General features: G+C 43.2%; 1 protein-coding gene across 1 annotated transcript in view; it reads left to right on the top strand.

Annotated features, from left to right (window-relative positions):
* DRC7 (dynein regulatory complex subunit 7) overlaps positions 1-26,951 on the top strand; it is an 862,568-nt gene that overhangs the window by 692,954 nt on the left and 142,663 nt on the right. Inside the window, exons 13-14 of the mRNA XM_069654252.1 lie at positions 1,568-1,783; positions 17,818-17,928. Coding sequence (XP_069510353.1) covers positions 1,568-1,783; positions 17,818-17,928 — 327 coding nt within the window. The remainder of the gene's footprint in view (positions 1-1,567; positions 1,784-17,817; positions 17,929-26,951) is intronic.

Raw genomic sequence — 26,951 nt, forward strand, 5'->3', positions numbered from 1 at the left:
GTGCTAGAGGAAGCTAACTTTTATTTCTCTGGTACTACGTCAGTTGGGATGATGTTTTGCGTCAGGTGTAAAATAGATAGGTTTCTTAGTTGTGTCTTATATCCAATCTAACATTGAGGAATATTGTGGGCTTGTTTATGTGGGTCAGGCTATTAACACTGAAACAAACAGGTTATCTTTTTGTGGGAGTACTTTGGCTGATGGTTGTAATGTGATTGTGTTTTTGAGGTTTCACAGCAACAGGGCTACTCTTGAATTTTCATCTGGTGCTGGTAGAGTTTTAAGGTTGAGTGATGCTGGGATGCCTGAGGCTGAAATGTTCTGGGATGTTTGAGGCTAAGTGGTGCAATTGCAAATGAGAAACAGTGGTGCTACTGGTGGATGAGACAGAGTAGAAGAGTAAGAGTGTTGTAGGGTGGTTGAGGTCGAGAGGTGTTAGTGGAGGTTGTCGATAAGTGGTGCTGGGGAACATAGATGAGTCATGATAGTATAAGGGAAGTGGTACTGAAGTGCAAGGAGAGAGTGTAATGTAATGTAATGCATCATTTGTATAGCCCCTTTCACCTTACTATGGTCACAACGCGCTGTGTGCTAACAGAGCGAGTCTAGTACTCCATACCAACAATATATTGTCCCGAGAGGGTTCATCAGCGGCAAAGTGCTTGCCGTGGAAGCAAGACAACACGAAGCAATACAGGTTCGATCCCGGGTCCGCGCTTAGAAACCTCTGGGTTTTTAAGCGCGTTATAAGTACACAACTAAGACAAACAACTCTGCAACTAAAACAAACAATTCCTGTAACAGCGCCTTAATGCCCATGGGCTGTGTGAGCGCTTTAAAAATGCAAATAAAATAAAATATAGTGGTACTTAGATAAGTTTGGTGGCGCTGATAGAGGTTGAGTAGTGGGGGTATCAGAATGGTAATTCTCATTTTGGTAATGCTGTATTTATTTGGGGGTAGCAGATGATGAGGTCTGGAAGAAAAATGAAGGAGCCAAGATCAGGCATGTGCCAACCTAGCTGTAAAATATAGAGCGTCTTCTCTGATGATGCCCCCATACTAACTAATTGTTATCAAGCAATCATTACCTGCCTGTTCACCAAGTGCATTCAACCTCTTCACCTAGTAGGCAGTAACCTCAGCCTGACCTCAGCATGTAACCTTCATCTTGCAATGATTGTTATGGTATGCCACCCAAAGTCAAAAACATAGTTGTTTTTAAAAGGTTGATCTATTCCTACTACAACTGCTTGTTAACCAGCCATAGAAGGATATAGATGTATGGATGGCGAGCTGACTCCCATAGGGTGCGTAGCTTCAGACAGCATAGCTTCATACAATTTCCTTGTATTCGCCTATGTGGGTATTTTATGTGCACTCTACACATCCCCCATTTGATCAAATGTACTTTTTCCCAATCTGATTGCCTTATTCCAATGCAACATATAATTCACTGCCTCAATTGTTAATGTTTCTCCTACAAGGGTTAACAAATACTGTTTATATCACACTTGTTTCTCTCCTCCTCTTCTGTCCTTTACATCTCTCTTGTTCTTTTCAATAGAAAATTACTGAGCGATTCCACAGAAACAGAAATAAGCTGGCCAATGACGATGTGGCAGAGCGAATCTTCCTGATACTTCAAGAACGCTTCCAGCTGACCTACCACCGAGATGATGACCACATTACTTCCTCCAAGTGGGAGTTCTCGAAGCCAGCCCATCTAGGAGAGAAAGGAACTCATGTGACTTTGACTCCTGAAACCAGCATCTACTATCAGGTGGGAACATTGACCTCTGCATTTGCACTCAGGTGGGTCAAGGGTACCACTGCCTGCTGCAGAGGTGACAAAGGGCACCTTTAAACCAAAACTGATTTCCTTAAGAATTCAAGGGATGACTTGGAGATCACAATGTCATAATTCAGCTTTCTCAGCCTCATTACAAGCAACCGTCAAAAAATATTTGCATCTCTTGACTGTAAACAGCCATAAAAAAGGAGAGGGCCAGAGAAAGAGGGAGTGAAATAGATTATGAGCTCTGCATCTCACACCACCAAGATCAAGGGAGCCCAACGCTCACCAGGCCATTGTTTTTGTAACACTCGCTGGTAGTGAGCAACGGGCGCACACATTGCTTTGCTTCTTTGGGTTATATTTCAAATAATCCTTTTCTGCATGTCTTTTGGGTATCTTTAAAAATTAATTTCTTTTTTCTAAACTCTTTATTTAATTTTTGCATGAAACAAACAACACAGCAAATTCAAAACAGTATACTGGTTTTGAATTGTTACAATTTCAATACAAATAGAATACATTGTGTCTAATTTATCACATACTAAAATTAAAAGAGAACTAACTTAGACTTACAAATTCTATTAACAACCCAAAACCCTACCAATTTACGGTAACAGAGAATAATATACAAAACATACAGACAAAACAGACAAATCATAAAACTAACACACATCTGCATAACAATCCCCCCATCCTGACTAACACATATATATTCAATTACTAAATACTCTAATCTGCACTAATCTATACAATTCATTGAAGGTCCCCCATAGCTCCAGATACATTTCCCCTCTTTGCTGCCTATGAAACATTCATTTTTCAAAGTTTGAAAGTATTTGCATGTCTGATAACCAGCCCTCTGCATGCGGTTTCTCTCTTGTTTTCCACACCCTCTGGATTTGTTTGGTTGCCACAAGGAGAGCTTTGTTAATCCAGCATGAGGTCCCACACTCTATGCCGCATCTACCTTTGGTGACAACAGAATCACTGCAGACGGATTTCGTGGGAATGAAATGTTGCAGACTGTATCTAGTCTATCAAGCACATCCTTACAGAAGTCCACCCTCTTATCACAATCCACAACATGTGCAGCAATGAGCCTTTCTCTCTCTGACATCCCCAACATTTATCATTATCAGCCAAGCCCGATACATTAATTTGCACCAGAGACCAGTAGAGGTGGCCTTATATCCTTTAATGGATGTAGTGTACATTTAAATCCATCCTTGCTCTAACAGGAACTTTCCAAAATCCCTCCCACTCCTTCACAGATATATTTCTACCTAACTCATCAACCCAAGTCTGCCATAATTTCTCCCATGAATCAAGCAAATGACCTTCCATTGGCATGAATTTAAGAAAACCTGACACCATTCACGGCATTGCATCCAATAGATCACAGATCTTCGGTTTCTGCAACATTGGTGCATTCATCATCCGCTGTTTTTCAAATACCAAATTCTCCAGGACCCTATATCTTCCAATCTCCCTCTTACTCAGACCATACTTCTCTACAAGTCCCCCAAAGAGCACCACCCCCCCTTCTTGCCAGATGTCCCCAATTTTCAAGATACCTTTGTTAACCCAGCTACGCCAATTCAACATTCTTTTATCTACCTGTAACCCTGGATTATACCAGATTGATTCTTCCTTATAGATAAACAAACATTGCCTGCATCCCAATATCCACGATGTTAATGCATCCTTTGTAGCTACAATTGGCTGCAAATGTGATGCCCGCCTGGGCATTTTGCCAAATGAGTATAAACCTCCTACCTGACAGGGCTCTTCCTTTTCCCTTTCTATCATTACACACAATGGTTCTAATCCTCCTTCTTGCACAAAGTAATTGGCTGATTTTTTCAACAAGCATCACCTGTGATAGTTCTCAAGGATTGGGTATCCAAAACCCCCTTCCTAAACACCATGAATCATAATGTAACGTGGGATTTTTCGGCCTCTTCCCCGTACCCCATAAGCATTCTTGAAACATTTCATCAATGCTTTTAAGCACCTTTTTGGTAAATCTCAGAGGAAGCGACTGTATAACATATAATGCTTTGGGCAGTAGCATCATTTTGCCCAAACGCTCAAGGTAATACGTCCCCATCTTCGGTAGTCCCTATGAAGCACCTCTTATTAGTTTACTCACGTTATAGTCTACAATGTTCTTCATGTTAGAAATAAGATAGATTCCTAAATATTTCACACTTAGATTTTCCCACTTACAATTCCAATCTGCCAGTTGGTTACATATTGGGGTCTCTTTGATTGGAAATACCACCGTTTTCCCCCAATTAATTGTGTGTCCTGATAGTAATCCTACCTCCTCAAACAGACTGTTCAAAATAGGACATCCTTCTCCCGGATTTGGCAAAATTATGGTAATATCATCTGCATAAGCAAGAACCTTACTTTCTCTAAGCCTCACTCTCAAACCTCTGAGGCTCTGTTCTTGCCTGATGTAAGCTAATAATGGTTCTAGCGCTTGATTGAAAAGAAAAGGAGATAACATGCAACCTTGCCTCGTACCCCTGAATTTCTGAATTCATTAAGTTTGTTTTCTTTTCTAGATTTTACTCTTTTCCTACTTCCAGGTTTTTTTTTGGACATCTCTTGTTTTGTCTTTGTTTCACCTCACTTTTTTCTCACATCATACAGTGAATTTGCATGCCTTTTCAGGCACTTTTAATTACCCTCAGTTTTCAGTAGGTTCCTTGATTTTAGAAGCACAAAACAAGAGTGAGAGGTGATAGGGAAGAGATATAAAGGAAACGGAAGGCTAGGTAGTATAGAAAGATAAAGAGAGCAGGTGATTAGTAGGAAGAGTAAGTTAGTCAGAAAGTCAAAGATGGGGTGGCCTAGAATGATGCTAAAGCTCTTGATAAAATGATCTTCTTGATCATAGGCGAGAAGCACAGATTCATAGCATAGCTGAAGGAAGAGTTAAAATCTATCAAGTGTGGCTGGCTATATATTTTCCAAGTCTGATCTGCTTTCCAGTTGATTCAGAAAAAGGCAAATTTAAATGTTGAGACCTCAACTTACTGTGTTCTGAAAGATTATTGGCATCCACCATTTTCTGGTGCCCAGCTATCCAGTTCAGGACAATCCTGTTGGTACACACAAGTTCTATTTCTAGGAAAATATCAGAACCTTTCCAAGCACTGATCCAGCTTGCTTTCAAAACCTTACCCGAGGTTGCAACCACTGCATCTTCAGGGATTCCATTAGATACAGTAGCAGGAAATGTTTTCTGTATAGTAATGAGCATAAAAATGTACAATCACTTTCAGTTAGGATACAAAACTGTCAATGAATCCGTACTGGTGATAAATAAATGCATTTAACACAGTAACATAATCAATCATGGAGAAAACAAAAAAGTTAAAGATGCCAGCTTAGCCCACAAAGTACAGTGACTGATGACAAGGAAAACATCGGATAATCCAGTTAATGTTTTGATCCACTTCAGTTTAATAAATGTTCAAGTAATTTCAGGGCACAAGGGTGCACCCCTCTGAACCCTATAGTTCATTGTTCAGTATCCCTCGCATTAATGATTTTGGCAAAACACACTCAGCTGTATTCTTGCTTTTCTCCCACATCAACCCAGCCACTCTACCTCGCCACATTCAATATGGCCTCAGCCAAACCAACAATCTACATTTTGCAGCAAAAAAGCAAAACAAATGTGTGGTAAATAAATCCTTGGTGAAAATTGGTTTATACAAAGACTGGATACTGAATCATCAGTTCAGCCCAATTGGTACCCATCCACATTTACTATTCTGCTGATCAGCCAGTCTCTGCATCAGCAGCTCCATCCTTATGCTCCATTGTGTGCCCAGGCCGTTTCATCTACCTTGCCTTTAGCTTTCACCTACTCCATGCCTGTGCTCATGTCGGGTTCCTCGGATTGAACAACCTCATCCTCCTACATTCTCTACTTTTCACCTTCGGCCCAGCCCCATGCCTCCTGCAGAATTTCAAAAATGCAATTGATCCAAAACTGTTCAAGGGTTTTTATTAACATTTCTATGGGCCCTAGTGCCTCTGTCACTCTCTTTCCTTGTTTAGCACCTTCTCACTAACCCAGGTGTGCCTGGCTTCAGGTTAGTAGACACTGAAGAATGACTATTACAGTCTAAGTCTGCAGCATACTCGTTGTGAAGACCTAAAGGCAGATTGCTTCCTCTAATTAAACTCCCTCCAGGACGTTCTAACTGTCCCTACTTTATCCATTTGTTAGAGTTCTGTAGGGATATTAGTGAAATTGTGCCTTACAAGACACTCTGTTAGATTCAGACCTACCAGGCTCACTCTCTCCTCTCCATCTTGTATCCGTCCTTGCTACTCTACTTCTTCAACTCCACCAACCTCTCCAATCTTCTCCCACTTCCCTGCTGTCCCATCCAGTGTCTCCTACTGCTACTAGGACTTGCCTCCACCCTTTGATATGACTACCTTCTCTCTGATTGTACTACTCCCTCCTTCACACTACTAGTACTACTATTCCCTTCACACTAACACTACCTTCTCCACACTACTACACTCTCATTCACACTAGTACACTCTCCTCCACATCAATACTTCCTCATCCACACTACTACTCCCTCCTCCACACTACTACTCCCACTCTAACCCCTGCTACTCAGTGTCAGGCTGAGAGGTCCTGTGTCCGCGGAAGCTGCTGAACCCCCGACAATCCCCCTGAAATGTAATTCCCAGAACTAGATTTCAATTCAGCTCTGTAAACTACACCCCAAAGGGAAAGGGGGAAGTGGATAACAAAACAACACCAGGCAGACTGCGTCAAGGCTAACCAGAGCTGAACCTGCAGAGGATATAAGAAAAGTAGATACAATTCCTTTATTTACTTACTTAACCTTAGGAATGGGAAAGACTTTAAATCCTTAACTAATAATTAAGAATCATACCTGGCTCTTCTCTTGAAATTTCTTAGAGAAGCTTGTAAAGAAGCTGAAAATTTCTCTTACTTGAGACTCTTGAAATTCACAGCAACTTCTTACTTTGGGCAAATCTGGAAAGCTTTGTTCTTTGTCTCTTTTCCAAAATGCACTAGTTGTCCAGTTACATTGTCTTTATATATTCTTTCTTTTTCTTTCAAACTTTTCAAACTATTTACAATTCAATTGAGTTTGTGAATCCTTGAAGAAAAACACGTGTTAAACTCACACGCGGGTTATTTCCATACAGATGAACTCCACGTTGAAAACTTCCTTGGTTGTAGAACACACGCACGGAAAGCAAAATCCACGCGCAGAAAACACACGCGCTTGCCTAACCACGTCACATAGAATTCACGCGCAAAGAGTTCACTCGCGAACGAATACACGCGATTAAAAGGACACGCGCAAGAAACCACACGCGCAATAAAGTTCTCACGCGGCAATTAGATTATCGCGTCAGGAAGCACACGCGCTATAAACTCACACGCTCTTGAGTTCACACGCGACGAACAGATTATCGCGCTAAGGAGCACCCGCGCTAGAAAACACACGCGCTCTTGAGTTCACACGCGACGAACAGATTCTCGCGCTAAGGAGCACCCGCGCTGGAAAACACACGCGCTCTTGAATTCACACGCGACGAACAGATGCACGCGCTAAGGTTCAACGATATTCTCAGATTACAAGTAGTACGCGTATTTACAAATAGCGTTCAAGCGCACTCAGGGAGTTCAATAGTACAAGTACAAAGACAATTTTTCACGAATTTTCAAAGAAAATGTCATTGGGATGAACAGAGTTGCAGTACAAATAAAGTCACTTATCTCCTGAGTTTCCTGTCTTCAAAAACGAATTCCTGACAACTGATAGCTTCTCCAGAAACCCCCAAGAAAGTAGCCGCTCAACTGCAAACGCCTGAAGGATACAATCCACCAGGCCCAAGTCTAAAGCAGGAGCAGCCACTAAACACGTCCTCTCAGCTGGGGTTTAGATGATGAAAGGCACAGAGTGACAGTTTAGAATGTTCATTGTTGTTCTGCAGTGACTTCTAACCAATCAGAGCTGTCACTGTGAGACTCCATTTTGCCTTGGGTCAGAACCAGGATTCTGAATCAGCAAGTTAAGGCCAAACCAACTACAATAGAAAACTTCCCACCCACACAAGGCTAATCTGAAAAGGATAAATAAAGAGAAATAATGAGAAGGAAACTTGAATAAGGGAAAATAGCCTGAATAGGGGAAGGAAACCTGACAGTACCCCCCTCCTAATGCCCAGTCTCTGGGCCTACCTTATGTGGATTTTTAGCATGAAACTTAGCAACTAAACGGGGGGCATGTACATCAACTGAATCTTCCCATGATCGTTCCTCAGGTCCATATCCCTCCCAATCAATTAAATACTGCAACCTTCCCCTCACTTTCCTGGAATCCAAAATTTGTTTAACCACAAATTCCTCAGATGAATCCTCCAAAATCACAGGGGAAGGTGGTGTTCTAAATCTAGTTCCTGAACAAACTGGTTTTAAAAGACTAACATGGAAAGTAGGATGTACCTTTAATTGCTTGGGTAATTTCAATCGTACTGCCACAGGGTTGATGATTCTCTCTACCTCGAATGGGCCTACAAATCGTGGACTGAATTTATTCCTCCCCTTAATTTTTAGGTACCGGGTAGAAAGCCAAACTAAGTCTCCCACCTTATATTCAGGACCAGCCTTCCTTCTCAAATCTGCACACCTTTTATATTTCAATTTGTTTTCTCCCAGCACCTTTTTTGCTCTATCCAAGTTATTCTTCATTATCAACAAACGATCTTCCACTCTAGGATTCCCAGAATCCTCCAACACCTCAAAACTCAGAAAGCGAGGATGAAACCCACGACCCACGACCCAAAAAGAAAGGGGACATAGAAGTAGCATCTTTACCACAATTGTTGTAAGAGAATTCTGCCAACCATACCAAATCCACCCATTCCTCTCTAGCTTGTAAATAACACCTTAAAAACTTCTCCAATTCTTGATTTACTCTCTCCACTTGTCCATTACTCTCCGGATGATACCCAGAAGTCAAACTAACTTCCACTCCAAGTTTCTTACAGAAGGCCCTCCAGAATTTTGAAATAAATTGAGATCGCCTGTCAGAGATAACTTGACTTGGGAGTCCATGTAGTCGAACTACACCTTGCAAAAAACTATGAGCCAGTTTTTCCGCGGTAACCTCTCCCTCCATTGGTAAAAAATGTGCTTCTTTAGTAAGAAGATCGACCACAACAAGAATGGTAGTACAACCCTTATCTTGAGGGAGATCAACAATGAAATCCATAGAAATAGTGTGCCAAGGACGAGGAGGAACAGGTAACGGCTCCAATAAACCATGCGGCTTCCCAACTTGACTTTTTGCTTGTGCACAGACTACACAAGTTTTAACAAAGTTCAATGTGTCTTGGCGAATTTTTTCCCACCAAAAATTCCTTCGAACCAATTCCAGAGTTTTTCTGAAACCAGGATGTCCTGATAAAATGGATTCATGACAATTTCTCAAAACCTTTTCTCTTAACTCTTCAGTAGGTACATAAAGCTTGTTATCAAAAAAAGGAAGATTGTCTTTCAAACTTCTGGCTGGATCCAGTCTCACCCACTCCTCCATCTTCTGCAAGGACATATTCTGGCGAACTTCATTCAAAAAATCCATTTCTTTAATGGCTCCGGCTAACAAAAAACGTTCTGGAGCAATTATAGGTTCTGGTTCCAGAATCTCTCTCTCCTCACTACCAGGAAATTGGCGGGATAACGCATCAGCTTTTTTGTTCTGACTTCCGGGTTTAAAAGTCACAATGAAATCATAATCGGCAAAGAATAAGGACCAACGAAGTTGTCGTGGAGACAAAGTTCTTGCAGATTTTAAAAACAATAAATTTCGGTGATCAGTAAGGACCGTTACCGTATGTCTTGCTCCTTTTAGAAAATGTCTCCATTCTTCAAAAGCGGACTTTATTGCTAATAGTTCACGATCTGCAATTGTGTAGTTCACTTCAGCGGCAGAAAACTTCCTAGAAAAGAATGCAACTGGATGTATTTGACCAGTAGTTTCATTCCTTTGAGAAAGCACCGCCCCCAACGCTAAATTTTAAGCGTCCGCCTCCACAAAAAAAGGTTTAGAGAGATCAGGATGAATTAGAATTGGACTAGAAGTAAATCTTTGTTTTAACTCTTGAAAAGCTTTTTCTGCTTCAAGGTCCCAGTCAAATTTCACTCCTTTTTTCAAAAGTCTCGTTATAGGAGCAACCAGCCGAGAAAAACCTTCGATAAATCTCCTATAAAAATTGGCAAACCCTAAGAAACTTTGTATTTCCTTAACCTTAGTAGGAGAGGGCCATTCAAGAACTGCTTGCACTTTTTTAGGATTCATTTCTAAACCCTTAGGTGAAATTATAAAACCTAAAAACTCCACAGAATCTGTATGGAATTGACTTTTTTCCAATTTGGCAAACAAATGGTTTTCTCGCAGCTTTTGTAAGACTAAGCGCACATGTTTCTGATGTTGATCCAGGTCAGAAGAGAAAATCAAAATATCATCGATATACACGACAACAAGAATATCCAGGTATTCTCTAAAAACCTCATCAATGAAAAATTGGAAAGCCGCTGGAGGATTACATAAACCGAATGGCATAACTTGATATTCAAACAGCCCAAACCTGTAACGCTCACCTGATTCCCGCAGAGGCGCCGGTCTTGACTGGGTGAATGCCGTATCTTCAAAGGTGATGTGTAACACACGGTTGGCTCTTTGGGCTGGACCTCTGTGCACTGTATGTCTGACTCGAAGAGTAAGATGTCTGCAGATAGAAAATATGGGATTAATGAACTGGGGTTATTGGGTGCCTCTCTCCTCTTTCCCTTTCTCTTCTCCTGTAGAACCCCAAAGGTTAACGCCCTCACCTTAGGTAAGTGAACGCCAAGCTCTCCATCTGCCTCGGGGCAGGGTGCCGTAACCAGTTTCTACACTGGATAAGGGTGCAGGCCTCTTGACCTCAGAGGACTGCTGTCCGTCGTTAACTGCACGAACGGTAAGTTCTGGGCACTTCAAATGTCTTAAAAGTCTTTTGTAATGATATCTCTTGTTTTGCAGGGTTCCGGCGATGGCAGATGGCGAGCTGATGAGAGTTGAGGATCGAACCCGCGTGAGGAATAGAAGCGCCTGGAAGCACGTAAGTAAGCGCTTGTAGCCTGCTTCACGATGCGCACTAACTGTCCCTTTTATCTTGCAGGTACAAGTTCGGAGCTTTAAAGAAGCTGAAGGGTGCTGGAATACCCACTGGATTCGGCGTGGGAAGGAGTAATGGCACGTGAGTAATAAAGTTGCCCAATGTCTTTAAACGCACCTTCTTTTGTCTTTCAGATGCGGGATGCAGCGCCGAAGGCCTCCGGAGCGTGCGAAGAGCTGGTAAGCTTTTGTCTTTCAGATGCCGGAATGCAGTGCGAAGACCTCCGGAGCATGCGAAGAGTAGGTAAGCCTTTGTCTTTCAGATGCCGGAATGCAGCGCGAGGCCTTGGTGACAGCCGATGGACCAGGTAAGAGATGCGCTGCCACTGAAGACCGTAGTGCTAACCTGTTCTTTCTTTGTCTTTACAGGTGCTGCTGAAGACTGGATTCCAGGATGGTAAGCCTTTGTTCCCTTAGGCCCAGGATCAGAAGACACGATGAGCGTTCTGCTGCAGAGAATGCAGAATAACGCAAAGCAAGATTCATCCATCGGGTGTGGTTTAAATAGCCTCCTGTAGTGCTTAGGTGTCTCCTTCCACAGCCTCGCCCAGGTGAGAAAAGAGTTCCTGCTTTCCAGAAGAGTTCCAGTGTTCTGAACCTAGGGAGTGGCTCCTGCCCCACCCAACAGGAAAAGTAGTCCCAAACAGAAGAGGATCAGGGGCTCAACTGGCAGGTAAGTAAGCAGCATGGTCTGCTGCAGGTAAGTCCACCCAAGCATTATGAGCCCGGCGCTTCCAGCGCTGGGACTGGGCATCTTTATGAGCCTGGTACCACTGGCGCCAGGGCAGGGTCCAAAAGGTCCCAATTGGGACTGGCTGGCACTCGGAACCGGGGTTATGGGTCTGCTTCCAAGGGAGTCGGGCAAGTCCTGATCTTTTGGAAGCAGAGATCATGACAAAACCTGGTCTTAAACGCTGTCTTCCATTCGTCCCCTTCCTGCACACGTACAAGATGGTAAGCTCCTCTAAAATCTAATTTAGAGAAAATATTTGCTCCTTGTATTTGATTAAGCATTTCTGAGACGAGAGGAAGAGGATACCGGTTCTTAACAGTGACTTTGTTAACTGCTCGATAATCTATGCAAGTTCGAAGCGTTCCTTCCGGTTTTGGTACAAAAAATAAAGGAGAGGCCGCTGGTGACTTAGAATGACGAATAAACCCTTTGGCCAAGTTTTCCGACAAATATTCTTTTAAATAATCATTCTCTTTCTCAGTAAGAGCATATACCCTACTACTAGGCAAAATTGTTCCTGGCTCCAGCTCAATTTTACAATCAAAGGGCCTATGGGGTGGTAATTCTCCTGCCACTTTCTCATCAAATACGTCCCAAAAATCTTTGTAACACTGAGGAAGTTGACCCACTACAGCTCCCACATCATGACATCCAATTCCAGTCTCAGCCAGAAAACTAGACACGGCATTACTTTGTTTGACATCTTCCTCTAAGAGACTTCCTGAAAAGCAATTCTCTTTACAAAAATCTGACTGCATGTCAATTGTCCTAGCACTCCAATCAATCAGGGGATTATGGAGAGTAAGCCAAGGCATACCCAAAATAATCTTCAACAAAGGAGCATCAATTAACTCAAACGAAATTATCTCTCTGTGACCTCCTGATAACTCAAAAGTTAAAGAACCAGTCCTATCAGTAATAGGACCAGAAGATAGATACGTACCATCAACAGCCCTAGCCTGCTCGACAACCTCCTTCTGAATAATTGGAATTCCCAAAGATTTTGCCAGACCCCAATCCATGAAATTCCCAGTGGCACCAGAGTCAAGCATTACGAGACCATTTCCCTTACACTCCAACTCAAAAAACAAGGATACATTTACAGTTATGTGGGGAACCGCTGTCTGCACTGTATTGGCGATCTGTTGTACCTTGACCGCTGAGGAAGAAGTCTTCTTTGGAGTGTAAGGACAGTTTCCTAAAAAGTGCCCACCTCTTCCACAATATAAACACAGATTGTTATCTCTCCTCCTAGCCTTTTCTTCCACTGTTAAAGGGCCTCGGACCCTGGGAGATGGATTATTCCCTTTGGATCTACTCTCTACCTTAGGTCTATCCACTCTAACTAGAGACTTTACGTCACTCTGACAATGACGCCTCTCTGCCTTCCTTTCACTCAAACGAAAGTCCAATTGAATAACCAAATCAATCAGACCTTCACAAGTAGAAGGGCGTTCAACTACTCCAGACAATGCATCCTTTAACTCATCTCTAAGGCCCCGATAAAACAACGAGGCCTGTTTAACCTCGGGCCACTTGCTTTCTAACACAAGGGACTTAAATTGTGTTATATAAGCAATCAAGTCTCTATTACCTTGTTTTAGTTCTAAAAGTTCACCATCCACTTCCAGAGATAACTGTCTTCTATCAAACATCTTTCGGAATATCTCTAAAAAACTGGTGTAATTTCCTAAAACCGTACTCTTTTGACTCACCAACACCCAGCCCAAGCAGATGCCTCCCCAGAAAGATAGGACAACATACAAGTTATCTTAGAAGCATCCGAGGGAAATAATTCTGGTCTACTCATAAAATGTAATTCACATTGTGTCAAAAACACCCTAAACCTCTTGGGATCCCCATGATAACGTTCTGGAGGCGCCAAAGGAACTGGCATAATTAAACTCCTTACCCCTTCTGCCTCTGGAGGCGCCCGTTGTTTTTGTGGTAAATGATCTTCATCTTCCCTTTCTAACTCAGGTGGAGAACCAGCGCCCCCTGAAACCTCATCCTCTCTCCTTTCTCCCCTCTTTTGAGTTTGTGTTACTTTAACAATCAAGTCATCCACCTTTTGACTAAGTAAGGCATTTTCATCCCGAGATATTTTCAACTCCTCCCGTAACTCCCTGATCAAAGATCCTAACATCTCCATGGATTCGTCGGGGTTCATGACAGCTCGGGCGGACTAAATTATTGGCCTTTCATTCTGTCAGACTGAGAGGTCCTGTGTCCGCGGAAGCTGCTGAACCCCCGACAATCCCCCTGAAATGTAATTCCCAGAACTAGATTTCAATTCAGCTCTGTAAAGTACACCCCAAAGGGAAAGGGGGAAGTGGATAACAAAAAAACACCAGGTAGACTGCGTCAAGGCTAACCAGAGCTGAACCTGCAGAGGATATAAGAAAAGCAGATACAATTCCTTTATTTACTTACTTAACCTTAGGAATGGGAAAGACTTTAAATCCTTAACTAATAATTAAGAATCATACCTGGCTCTTCTCTTGAAATTTCTTAGAGAAGCTTGTAAAGAAGCTGAAAATCTCTCTTACTTGAGACTCTTGAAATTCACAGCAACTTCTTACTTTGGGCAAATCTGGAAAGCTTTGTTCTTTGTCTCTTTTTCAAAATGCACTAGTTGTCCAGTTAGATTGTCTTTATATATTCTTTCTCTTTCTTTCAAACTTTTCAAACTATTTACAATTCAATTGAGTTTGTGAATCCTTGAAGAAAAACACGTGTTAAACTCACACGCGGGTTATTTCCATACAGATGAACTCCACGTTGAAAACTTCCTGGGTTGAAGAACACGCGCACAGAAAGCAAAATCCACGTGCAGAAAACACACGCGCTTGCCTAACCACGTCACATAGAATTCACGCGCAAAGAGTTCACTCGCGAACGAATACACGCGATTAAAAGGACACGCGCAAGAAACCACACGCGCAATAAAGTTCTCACGCGGCAATTAGATTATCGCGTCAGGAAGCACACGCGCTATAAACTCACACGCTTTAAAGTTCTCGCGCGACGAATGAATCTCCTGCTAGGAGCACCCGCGCTAGAAAACACACAGGCTCTTGAGTTCACACGCGACGAACAGATTCTCGCGCTAAGGAGCACCCGCGCTGGAAAACACACGGGCTCTTGAATTCACACGCGACGAACAGATGCGCGCGCTAAGGAGCACCCGCGCTGGAAAACACACGCGCTCTTGAATTCACAGGCGACGAACAGATGCGCGCGCTAAAGTTCAACGATATTCTCAGATTACAAGTAGTACGCGTATTTACAAATAGCGTTCAAGCGCACTCAGGGAGTTCAATAGTACAAGTTCAAAGAAAATGTCATTAGGATGAACAGAGTTGCAGTACAAATAAAGTCACTTATCTCCTGAGCGAATTCATAAGGATCTTCAGAGTTTCCTGTCTTCAAAAACGAATTCCTGACAACTGATAGCTTCTCCAGAAACCCCCAAGAAAGTAGCCGCTCAACTGCAAACGCCTGAAGGATAAAATCCACCAGGCCCAAGTCTAAAGCAGGAGCAGCCACTAAACACGTCCTCTCAGCTGGGGTTTAGATGATGAAAGGCACAGAGTGACAGTTTAGAATGTTCATTGTTGTTCTGCAGTGTCTTCTAACCAATCAGAGCTGTCACTGTGAGACTCCATTTTGCCTTGGGTCAGAACCAGGATTCTGAATCAGCAAGTTAAGGCCAAACCAACTACAATAGAAAACTTCCCACCCACACAAGGCTAATCTGAAAAGGATAAATAAAGAGAAATAATGAGAAGGAAACTTGAATAAGGGAAAATAGCCTGAATAGGGGAAGGAAACCTGACACTCGGACTCCTTTCACCCAATACATCAACTTCACCGTCACTCCTTACACTTACAACACGTGCCACACTAACACACACACACCCACACTGCACTACCATTTGCGCTCACTAACCAAATCCTCACCTTTTCCAGAAATCGCCCCCACAATCCGCTGCTCCATCCTTCCTCCTGTTGATCTCTTAGTCTGCCACATTCACCTCCTCTGACCACTCTTGAACAACCCACTTCCTCCTGATCCTATGTTCTGCTCCCCCACCTTTCTCCATCGGTCTCCTTTCTTTGGACAATCTGGCCCTATCTTCCCCATCTGTGGTGTGACAATAGCAGAAAAACGGTTGCATATTGGCATAAGCTCCTGCCCCCTTTCTCTGCATTTGCTTGTTACGGAACAAGGATGGCGGCTTGTTCACTCAATGGGCCTCATTACAAGTGTGGCGGTCTAGAAATAAGGGTGCTGGTTGGACCGTACCGACACCCTTTCCGGACCGCCACACTACAACTCTGCCGGCGGGTGACATTGTGCCCGACAGGTCTGACCTTTCAGGGAAGCAACAGCACCATTAGCAACGGTGCCAGTGCTTCCGTCTCCCCACTCCCATGGATTCCTATGGGACTCCACAGGAATGGGGAACAACATTTTCCAGCGCCTGACATCCCGGGCCGCCGGGACTTGCAATGTTGGTGCCGGAAAAGTGTTCAGAATCTGGCAGCATCCCGCTGATCGCACCAGCGGGTTACCGCTAGACTCGTAATGTGGCCCAATGGCCCTGTTGGTGTTAGAGGAAATCAGTTCTGGGTCAAACCCCCCAGGTAAGGTTAGTTTTGTTAAAACATCTGTGGTGGTCTAAGGTGCAAACCGCCAGTGGCTGTCTTTGCCTGCTGGCACTGGGGAGCACCGGGCAACTTCACTCGCCACCGTGTAGTGATTGTCCTGCTGGCACCGTCCTGTTTTCTGGCTTCTTTCAGTCCCCCTACTTGTGAAGGCCCTCAGGTAGGCATAATGTGCGGAGAGACCTGAAAGCTAACAACTGGTGATTTCTAAGTCCTGGATGAAAGGCAGTTTAGAGCTTTCCCTCGGGTTGTCGATTTCAGACTGGAAGAGTTCTGAGACAATCGGCAATCTCATCCCCATCCATCTTGGAATGGGGATAATTCATCTGACTGAATGTTGAGATTGGGTAAGAAAAATATTCCTCTCACTTCTGCCACATACTCATTCTATCCAAACCTCCTAAAGAAAAGATTAAAAGTCTCCACACCTGAACCCTTGTTCCTATACGTTTTGGAGCAAAACAACCTCCCAGCTTGTGAATACCTATGTATCAACCTTTTGTGTCACCCTGGCAGGTGTAATCATATTTAGTGGGAGAGAGCCCATTGTAATCTATGTACGGGAATGGGGCTGTCCATGTTTATTTACTAACTGCATGGTGGGTGGGACATTTGCACACCCACAAACGCACATATAAACATAAACTCAATGCCACATCACTGCACAATCATAATAGCGTGGAAATTGCAGCAATACAGTTATGTACCTATGACAAGCCGCAACCTTTCCCAGCCATACTATCACCACCCCCTATATAGGACCGTCGACTGCCAGACATCTCTACCAATTTCAAGTTATGATGAACTTCTGAGAGAAAGATTGAATATGAAGTTATTGTTTAAAACCTGAAATATTGCTTTGTATTTTTTAATCTCATTATTTCTCATATAGTTAAATTCAGTTTTTGTTATTTGCAACATATTATATATGTATTTCTAGTTTAGTTTGTGGAGTTACAACTGTGTACTAAGCTGGTGCATTGATTACTTCCATCTGAGACGTACCTTTCCATTTCATATGATCATTTGATCTCCAATTCCAACGTGATGTAGTTCTAAATGCTACTCAATCCATATTTTGCACCATTGGCTCCTTATCCATTTTTCACTGCCTGGCAATACAGCAAAAGTAAGCATCAGAACTGTTATTGAAATTCCATGTGCTGGACACCTTCTACATTCATTTCTTTTCTACCAGTCACACTTCATTTAATGTGGCACACACTGTTCCTGCCAATCACATTTTTGGCCAACACTCAAACATTGCTCCTTTGAAGCTTGCCATCAGTAGGCAAACACCTTGCCTTTAGCTTTCTCCTACACACAGTTCACACATCACCTATTGCACACTTCAGCTGTTTCTTGCGTTTCTTCAGGTGGAGCCCATTGAGAAATGGAACAAGCAGCTATATGTGTATGAGATGCTGACGCAACTGCTGGAAGCTGAGAACATGTCTAAGGATAAAGTGCGTCATTCTGAGGCAGAGGTGAGTACGCTTGCGCCAGTCCAGCAACAAAGTTAATCATTCTGAATCGCAGTTTAGTAACTGTGAGAAACAAGGGAAGGACCATGCATTACATAGTCAGACACTGTCCCAGGATCCCTGGGGAATGTTATATGATTGGATGTGAATCTATGAAAAACGTGTGACAGTCCAAAGCAAAGGGAAGAATCCCTAGAGCATAAATTCATGTACCAAGTGTGGGTTTGCAAGGTGAGCATTAGGGATTGAGCACCAATAGTTAAGTCTCTGAATATTCTGAATCCAAGTATGAAGATCATTGTTTGGAATATTGCTAATTGGAAGAATAGCTTAGATGAGTGGGAATTCTGTTATTTATACTCAGAAATGTTTGTGATTATTTTACAGGAAACTTAGGTGAATGAGGATGACAATTTATGAAGTCAGAAGAAGGGCTATGAGGGTAGTTAAAGCAGACCATGTGGTGGCAATGCTACATTCGTAAGTTGTGTAAGGAAGGCATGGTATCAATAGTAGACACAGACACAATGGATACATGTTTTGAAACCTTTATTTGGTGTTTTGCTTGGTAGAATTCCCAACTGGCCCTAACTCTAGAATGGAGTAATCTCGACTATTATTGATGTTAGGTCTCATCAGCCTCCCCAAACCCTAGATCTCCTCTCTCCGTCATCTCCTGTTCTGTTTCTTCTTTTAACTGAGGAAGTAAAGCCCTTTCAAGAATCCCTTGTGCTATTTTATCCCCAGGATGTATGTCAAATGATGTCTCCCCATGATTGTGTAAAAGTACTTTCACATCTCCCCTGAAATCCGGATCAATAACTCCTGCGAGTAGATCTAGTCTGAACTTCCAAGATAAAGCAGATTTGGGGGCTATTCTGATGTAGCATCCAGGGCGAGGTGTTGGGAAGGAACCAGGGTCCTCCCAAACCCCAAGCAGAGTTAGGCAAGACCTCTTTTAGGCTCTATAATGGACTAGGGAGGAGGAGGGGCACTGGGAAGGTACTCTCATGCAAATATAATCACAGACATGGGCATGCACTGAAGAAGGCAGTTATTGTTTAAATATAAGCCGCAATTAACTATTAGCTGGATAGATTTTTAATGTCGGATCCCAGGCATTGTAAAATCTTATTATGTGGCCTGTGGGATTCTAAAAATTGACCACAAGCGCTCATGCAGTGTTCGTCACTATGGCCAAGCACTGGCAGCGCACAAACTGACTCACCAGCTGTCTACTGTCCGTCAAGGGTCCATACAGGTTAAAAATAGGAATTACATGTTCTGTGCGACAAAATGCAGAATGGGACAAATTATAAAAATAAAGTGTGAAGGAGACTACATGGCCCAGATTACGTTAGGAGGAGTGAAATAGGGATAAAATGAATGAACATTTTTATAAAAATGTTTAGTTTCTCCCTTGGGCTAAGCCTCAAGGTTTGTAAAAGTCTGCAGAGCTGCAGGGTGTTTTTGAATAAACTAGCAACATGTAGAACAGTATCCTCTGGCAAAACCGCTGACAGTGAAGAAAGAAGGCTTTGGAGCATCCCTATTATGGAAAAAGGATGGATTGAGATGAAGCCATGATCCATATCCAGTGATGCCACCACAGCAAGCCATGCCTACATAAACCCCTACCTGGCACCACTTTGGCAGGAATGAACGGTAGAGGGACAGGAGAAGAACTTTCAGGCAACAGTCCTTTGCTACCATCCTCCTTTCGTAAGATTAAACTTGTTTTCCTTACAAGATCAGCTTTTTGCCTTATTTCCCTAGAGGGGTGTATTTATTCTGATGTGAGCATAATTAGGGACATCCTTACAAGTGGTGACCGCGACGTGATCCCGGTTTTCCCCCGTACTTTGCGAAGGCGCAGGCTACGTCACCAGAAAAGAGCCACGCCCATCTACAGTGACCGGTCCCTCAAATCAAAAAACACGTGCTTCTTGAGAGGTTTTAGAAGGAGCCATTTTAAAAGAAATCCTCTCTGCTCACTGAATCAGGGGGGTGGCTTCTGAGAGAAAGACAGGTCAGTATTGTGACCTCGTAACAGAGAAAACGCTGGTGAACACGCACATGTGAGTAGACTCTTGTAAGAGATAACAAGACGGGGACATGTATGTGTGACAGTATGTGAAGTGAATGGATGAAGTACGAGTTCAATGACATAGATTGGAGAGGACCTTTGGTGATGTGTTATGGTATAGATTGGTTAGGATTTCAGGTGATGTGTTAAGGTATAGATTGGATAGGAGGTGGGTTATGTATTGAAATTGTTTCGTATTTCTGTTTTTCTACTTTTTATAATGGAGGAAGGGATCCTCAGCATATAAAGATTGAGAAGAAAGGGGGCCTGAGCGTATAAAGAGTGAGAATAAAGGGAGCCTCCGCGTATAAAGACTCAGAGGTAAGGGATCCTCTGCCATAATAGGTTGATATGGTAGTGCCACGCGGAATTCTTTTATCATGATAAAAGCAATGGGATCCTCAGCATGTAAAAAAAAAGCTGAGAAGGTGGTACTATGAGGATATAAGGAAAAAATAAGCAGTGGCTCGTTATAAGGAATGGGCCTGGATTTTAGTCATTTATTTTGGTATATTTTCTCTTGCCGTCTTTTGTGGTAAAAAAAGGAATGAAGTTGGATGGGTCACAGTGTGTGTGTGTGTGTGTGTGTGTGTGTGTGTGTGTGTGTGTGTGTGTGTGTGTGTGTGTGTGTGTGTGTGTGTGTGTGTGTGTGTGTGTGTGAAAAAGTGGGCGAAAAAGTGGGTTGATCTGTATTTTTGTGTAACAAGCAGCAGTGTGCGCAGCATAGCAATATGGTCTAAGTGAAGCGTCAGGGACACGCGCAACATTATGCGGGAAGAAACACATGCATAGGGCCCTGCCACTGTACTGTCACAGGATAGAAAAATATCATAAACAATGGGTGTTGGAAACAAAGGAAGGGGGGATGTCCTGCTCCGGCTCCCATAATAGAAACATGCTAGAAAAAATGTCCCTCTTTTTAGCAGCAAAATATAAGGGAAAAAAGTTACAAATAAAAAGAGATTTTAGATCTCTGGTGATTATTTGAGGATATGGAAGATCAGGAAGATGAAAAAGAGATCAAATGTAAGGGGATATGCCCTATAATGCCTAAACCTGTAGTAGGTTATACAAATCCAGTCTATAAGCCTCCAGTGGTAGATAAATTGTTGACAACAGGATTCTCAGGATGAGCAACTAGGGGCAGGGGTACTCAACTCAGGAGCTTTTGTACCCCCACCTCCACATAACCCATCCAAGGGCTGACATGCCCGTAGCATCAGTGTACCCAGGGGGTTCACAAGCAAATATAAACAACGAGTTAAGAGCATTGCGGGAAAGGTTGGTCCGGTTCCAAGAACCTGAAGAAGTACCACCAGAAATAAGGGTACCGGGTCAGAAAATAGGGGATTGCAAGTCACAAGATTTTTTGGTTAGATTTCCCCCTGGGACAATAAGAAATGTTTGTGTTGAAAAAGATGATGGGGAGAGGGTATGAATTCAAGAAGAAGGGGCTGGTTCGACCAGAAGTCGAACCAGCAAGCAAAAATGAATGGGAAGATCAAGGTGGTAGAAATAATGAAGGGGCAGGCCAAGAAAGAGATCAAGGAGAGGAGGTTGCGAGAAACCCATCCCCTCCACAAGAGGCAGTGAACAGGGATTGACCAAGAAATTGACCAGATTTAATGATGGTAGTACAAGATCAGAAAAATAATGAAAATGTCGTAAATTTCCCCCGTCTGGGATCGCTTCTTGCTCTGTTCCGCGGGAGGATTCCTCTTGTGGACGGATCGGGTCTTGTATAGGCTAGCTCGAGTCTCGTCTGACTCCAGCGCGCGTTCAGAGTTCCAGGATGTCCAGGAAGAAAGTAGCGGTCGCTAGGGTTGAGGATTCCGGGAGCAGATTTAGAGGGGAAAGGTGGAAGAAGGAAGAAGGGACCAGGAAACTAGGAATAGTGGATTCGCTGAACAGCACACACACATCTAGTCACTACCTAATGATAGCGTTGAGACGCACGGGGCCGCGGGGGCATGGCCGATTTATAGAACGTGCCGTGTCTGACGTAAAGGCTGGTGCGAGGCAAGTCACTTGGCACACCCGTGTTGGGAGTAACAAGGAATACAAGCCCCGTCGCGATAAGGACCAGGAAGTCCAGAAAGTGCAAGTTCTATGGGTCATGACAAAAAAGGGGTTGAACATAAAATAGACATGCAGATGCCTTTTATACATAAAAGAGTAGGGATAACGCAGTATGTGACATGGCCTCAAATGGACACAAATGATTTGATTAAAGATCTCCCCCAGCTTACATCCGGAGCCAGTAAATGGATGACCAGGCTGGGGACATATGGGTAAGGGATGGGTACCCTGGGATAATTCTTGCAAATAACGAACATGATGGAGCAGCTTTTAATGAAATAAGGGTTAGGGTATCGGATGCCCTACGAAAGATGTACCCAGATACTCCTGATTTACATTCTGTAATGCAGTGCACAATGAGCGACGATGAGGACCCAGTTAGGTGTATTCTTAAGTTACAAGAAATGTGGAAAGTTGAGACAGGATGGCAATGGGACCACTCAGTACCATTTTTCTATTTTATCATAACAAGGGTATTACCAAAAGAGGTCCAGAAGGCACTAGATCAAATTGTGGGAGTTGAAGCCAAAGTGTGGGCAGAGATACAAAGTATAATAACCCACCATTTTAAGAGAATCAAGGAGCGGGACAGGGAGACCGTCCAGAACCGGCAAACGTACGAGGCTAAATTAGTGGAAAAGAAACTAAATAATGTTGTTGTCCTAGTACCGGTGATGGCACCGGCTCAGGAGGAAAGGACAGGAGATACTCAACAGATTGTTAATGCCACAATTGCAGCACTATGGGCTGAAGGAGGACAGGGGCAAAGGGGTGGGGGAGACAGTACCCCATCCCACAGTGGCAGTATGAAGGAGCACCAAGGGGAAGAGGGGATTTCGAGGAGCAAGAGCAGGAGGATTTGGGGAGATAGGGCCCCGGGGAGGAGGATTGGGAACATAACAGTGCTGGTATTGCTGGAGATGGGAGCATTTCCCAAGGGAATGCAGGAACAGGCCTGGGATGGGATTTAATTTTGGGCCATCACCTCCAGGGCAGGGATTCCAAGGGCCTCAAGGAATGGGACACCCGCAATTTGGGTGAGGGGGTCAAAATCAGTTCCCTTATGGGGCTGACAGGTAAGGGCAATGTGGACAACAACTGCAGCAGGGTGAGGGAGCCCAGTTTAACAGGATGGCAGGGGGAACATGCGCCCTGTTCCAAGGAGTTACAATGGCGGGCGACGGCCCTTTTTCATTCTCTGGGACAAATACATATTCTGATTAGGACAGCCCACAGAGAGCACTCGCGTGTCCAATCATATTAACAACCACACACCCTGAAGCAGAGCCCTTGGTGGAGGTGGAAATAGGAAACAAGCACTTTATATTTATGGTAGATTCAGTTGCAACTAAATCATGCATTATGGGGGGGAACTTTCCATTATCAGGTAAAACTATTGACATGCAGCGATTCTCTGGGGCTATTTCTACGGTTCCATACACTGAGGAGCTAGATATAAAAGTGGGAGGGAAGGTAGTACGAGCCCCTTTGTTATATTCAGTGAGTTCCCCTGTAAACTTGTTGGGTAAGGATCTGCTCAGTAAACTAAATGTAACTACATCATTCATAGATCAAGCGGTAGTGTGTTCCACTCCAGGCATGTGTGTAGTTCGAGCAATGGTAATAATCAATGCAATGGCAAGGGAGTCAGTATTCAGTGGAGTTCCTGTGGTCCCGGACATATTTGTCTATGGCATCAAGGTACTAGCAAAAGCAGTGCTTCAAAATTCGACAAAATGTTGGCGAGTGCCCACAAATTTTATTTCCGACCCATGGTGCCACCCGAGGTGGTGACAGGGACAATGTTGTCATTAAATTTGCATGGACTAATAGTGTCAGACAAAAGAGTAGTCCTGATTGGAACAGATCAGGACGGGTGCGAATGGCGCACGGTAATATTTGTAGAACCGACAGTACAAATGAAGGAAATGACTGATTAGGATGTATTTGAGTACAGTGAGCAAAATTGGGAGATCATTTTTGAAATCTGCATCCCCTGTGATATCATGGTGTAATATAGGATGGTACAGTGCCCCCTGATGGCAGTGGTGACCCTGTCTTTATTTTTTTAAGAGGACATGAGATATATGCCAGCACAATTATGAACCGTTAATCCACATGATGTTGGGTTACTGAGAGATGTGACCTCAGTACAGATTATGTTGAAGTCTGGAGCAGTACTCCCGAGGGTGCGGCAGTACCCGTTGTCAAGGGAAGCAGAGAAAGGGATAAAAGGCACTATTCAGGCTCTATTAGAGCAAGGGATCATTGTGAAATCCACATCCCCATATAATACGCCATGTACCCAGTCAAGAAAGCAACAGGGGGGTATTTGGAGGATGATCCAGGATCTACATCCTCTTGAGGATGTGGTGCAGAAGGAGTTTCCGGTAGATCCAAATCCGGCGACAATCCTATGTAGCATTCCCAAGACAGTGATGTACTTCACAGTGGTGGATCTGAAAAATGCGTTCTTCTCAATACCACTCCTCCCTGATTCATGGTATCTCACTGCATTTACGCATGGTCAACAGCGCTTCGAGCACACAAGATTGCCTCAAGGGTATTGTGAAAGTCCAAGTAATTTGCATAGAGTGCTGCATGCCGACTTGGGAAATATTCAGGTGCCTAGACCGATCATCCACTATGTGAATGATCTGCCGGTATGTAGTGAAAATGAACAGTAGTGCAGGAGGGATTCTATTTCATTATTGCAATTGCCGGCTCAAAAAGGGTACAAGGCAGATAAAAAGAAGCTACAATACTGCCAACAGGAGGTACACAACTTGGGGCAACTTATTTCTGCAAACATGAAGAAAATACTACCAGATACGGCGGCGGTAGTACGTCCCACCCTTAGGCCCAGTACTGTCAAGGAAATGCATCAGTTTTTGGGCTTATGTAATTATTGTAGAGCATGGATCCTAGACTACGCAGCCTACAAAAATGCCGATGTTAAGAAGTCTCAGAGAAGGGCAGAAGAAAAAAAAACACTAAATTGGAATGCACTGAAGAAATGAATAGACAATTTGAGGACTTGAAAGAAGCTATTTGCACGTCCCCTGTTTTAGCAACTCTGGATTATACACAGGAGTTTTATTTATTTTCCCACTCTGATGAGCGGCTCATGACTGCTGTATTGACTCAAAAAAGCACAATGGGCCACAAGTCATTGGCTTATTATAGTGGAACGCTCAACTCAGTCATGCAGGGACAGTTAGCGTGTGAACAAGCACTCACAGCGGCTGCATTTGCAATAGGGAAAAGTTCCAGGATTGTCGTGGGGTGCTCTGTTACCTTGTTTGTGGAATATTCACTATTCACCATTTTGGAAAGGTCTAAATCGACCTTGACGACTCAGAGATCCTCTGCATATGAGATTATAATATCTATTTGTTTATTTATTTTGACATTTGTGAAGCACACTTAGCCCAGAGCAATCAAGGCGCATCAGTACCTAAGATGACGGTTACAAGGTTAACAATGGAATACTTAAAGTGACGGTTACAGCGGTTACAATATATTGCAGAAGATGATACATAGTTGCAATAGAGTACTTAGGATGATGGTTACAGTGGTTGTTACATGGTGCATTACAGGTTTCAGACAAGTTCACCAAGGTACAATTAGATGTGCAGTTTAGCCGGATTTAGACGCACTTGAGGAGTGCATACTAGGGTCTAGTTCTTTTGCAGCTAGTGTGTTATTGTTGTGGGTCCAAGCTGAATAGCCTGCTTTTCAAGCTTTTTTGGAATGACCACAAGGATGGGTAATTTCTTAGGTGTGGTGGTAAGGCATTCCATAGATTAGCTGCGACTACTGGGAAGCTATATCCACCTGCTTTTACTCTCTTGAATCTGGGGGTGGTGATGAGGTTAGATAGAGTAGGAGGATCTGGTGGGTCTGTTGGATTGTGTTTTGGTAATTTGATTACTGAGATAAGCTAGTACCTTGTTGGAAAGGCATTTATGGGTAAGAGTTAGAATTTTGAATTTAATCCTGCCGTGGACCGGGAGCCAATGTATGAGTCGCCTGGTGGAGGAGATGTGGTGGAGGAGATGTGCTTGTTCTTGGATATGTTCAATGCTGCTCTGATAACGTTATTTTGTACTACTTGGAAGTGTTTTGATGTTTCTCAGACTGGTCCCTGCGAATAGTGAGTTGCAATAATCTATCTTGCTAGAGTGATGCTATTATCGTTTGAGAGGAAGGGTCTGCCAGATGAGATAAGTTTGGATGTGTAGGCTGCAGATGAGATTATGGTGAGTGAGAGAGATGAGTATATGTAGACCCCCAGTGTTTTTATTTCTTTGGCTACTTTGATCTTGTTTCCATCGATGTTGAAGGATTCATATTGTTTTGGTAGGGTTTGTAACTTAGATTTGTTTCCTATTAGGATTAGCTCAGTTTTGCCATCGTAGAGGCATAATTCATTTTGAGACATCCAGGCCTGGATGGCAAGGTATATTTTATTAATGTTGTAGGTGTCATTGTCATGGCACCCTGATATGGGTATTATTATTTGTGTAACGTCTGCGTAATTAGTGTAAGTGATGTCCATGTTGTCTAGTTTGTCGAATAGGAGCTTTGTGAACAGAAACAATGGGGTCCACACTGCTGGAAGGTTGATTAGATAGTAATTTTGAAGATAATTCAATTTAATGGGTAAGTGTATCAACCTGATATCACTAAATTAACAAATTGGTGGCTGTAACAAACTCTGAAAGCAATCAAGATAATCTCATGGTGAAAAAGAAGGAGAAATGTATTGCTTGTATTTCAAACAACATAATAATATATGAATAAGAACAGTCTTGTAAATAATTAAACAAGTCTGCGATAAAAACAATCAAACAAAAAG

Source organism: Ambystoma mexicanum, chromosome 1p (assembly GCF_040938575.1).
Source record: "Ambystoma mexicanum isolate Mex_15411 chromosome 1p, UKY_AmexF1_1, whole genome shotgun sequence".
Lineage (NCBI taxonomy): Eukaryota > Metazoa > Chordata > Amphibia > Caudata > Ambystomatidae > Ambystoma > Ambystoma mexicanum.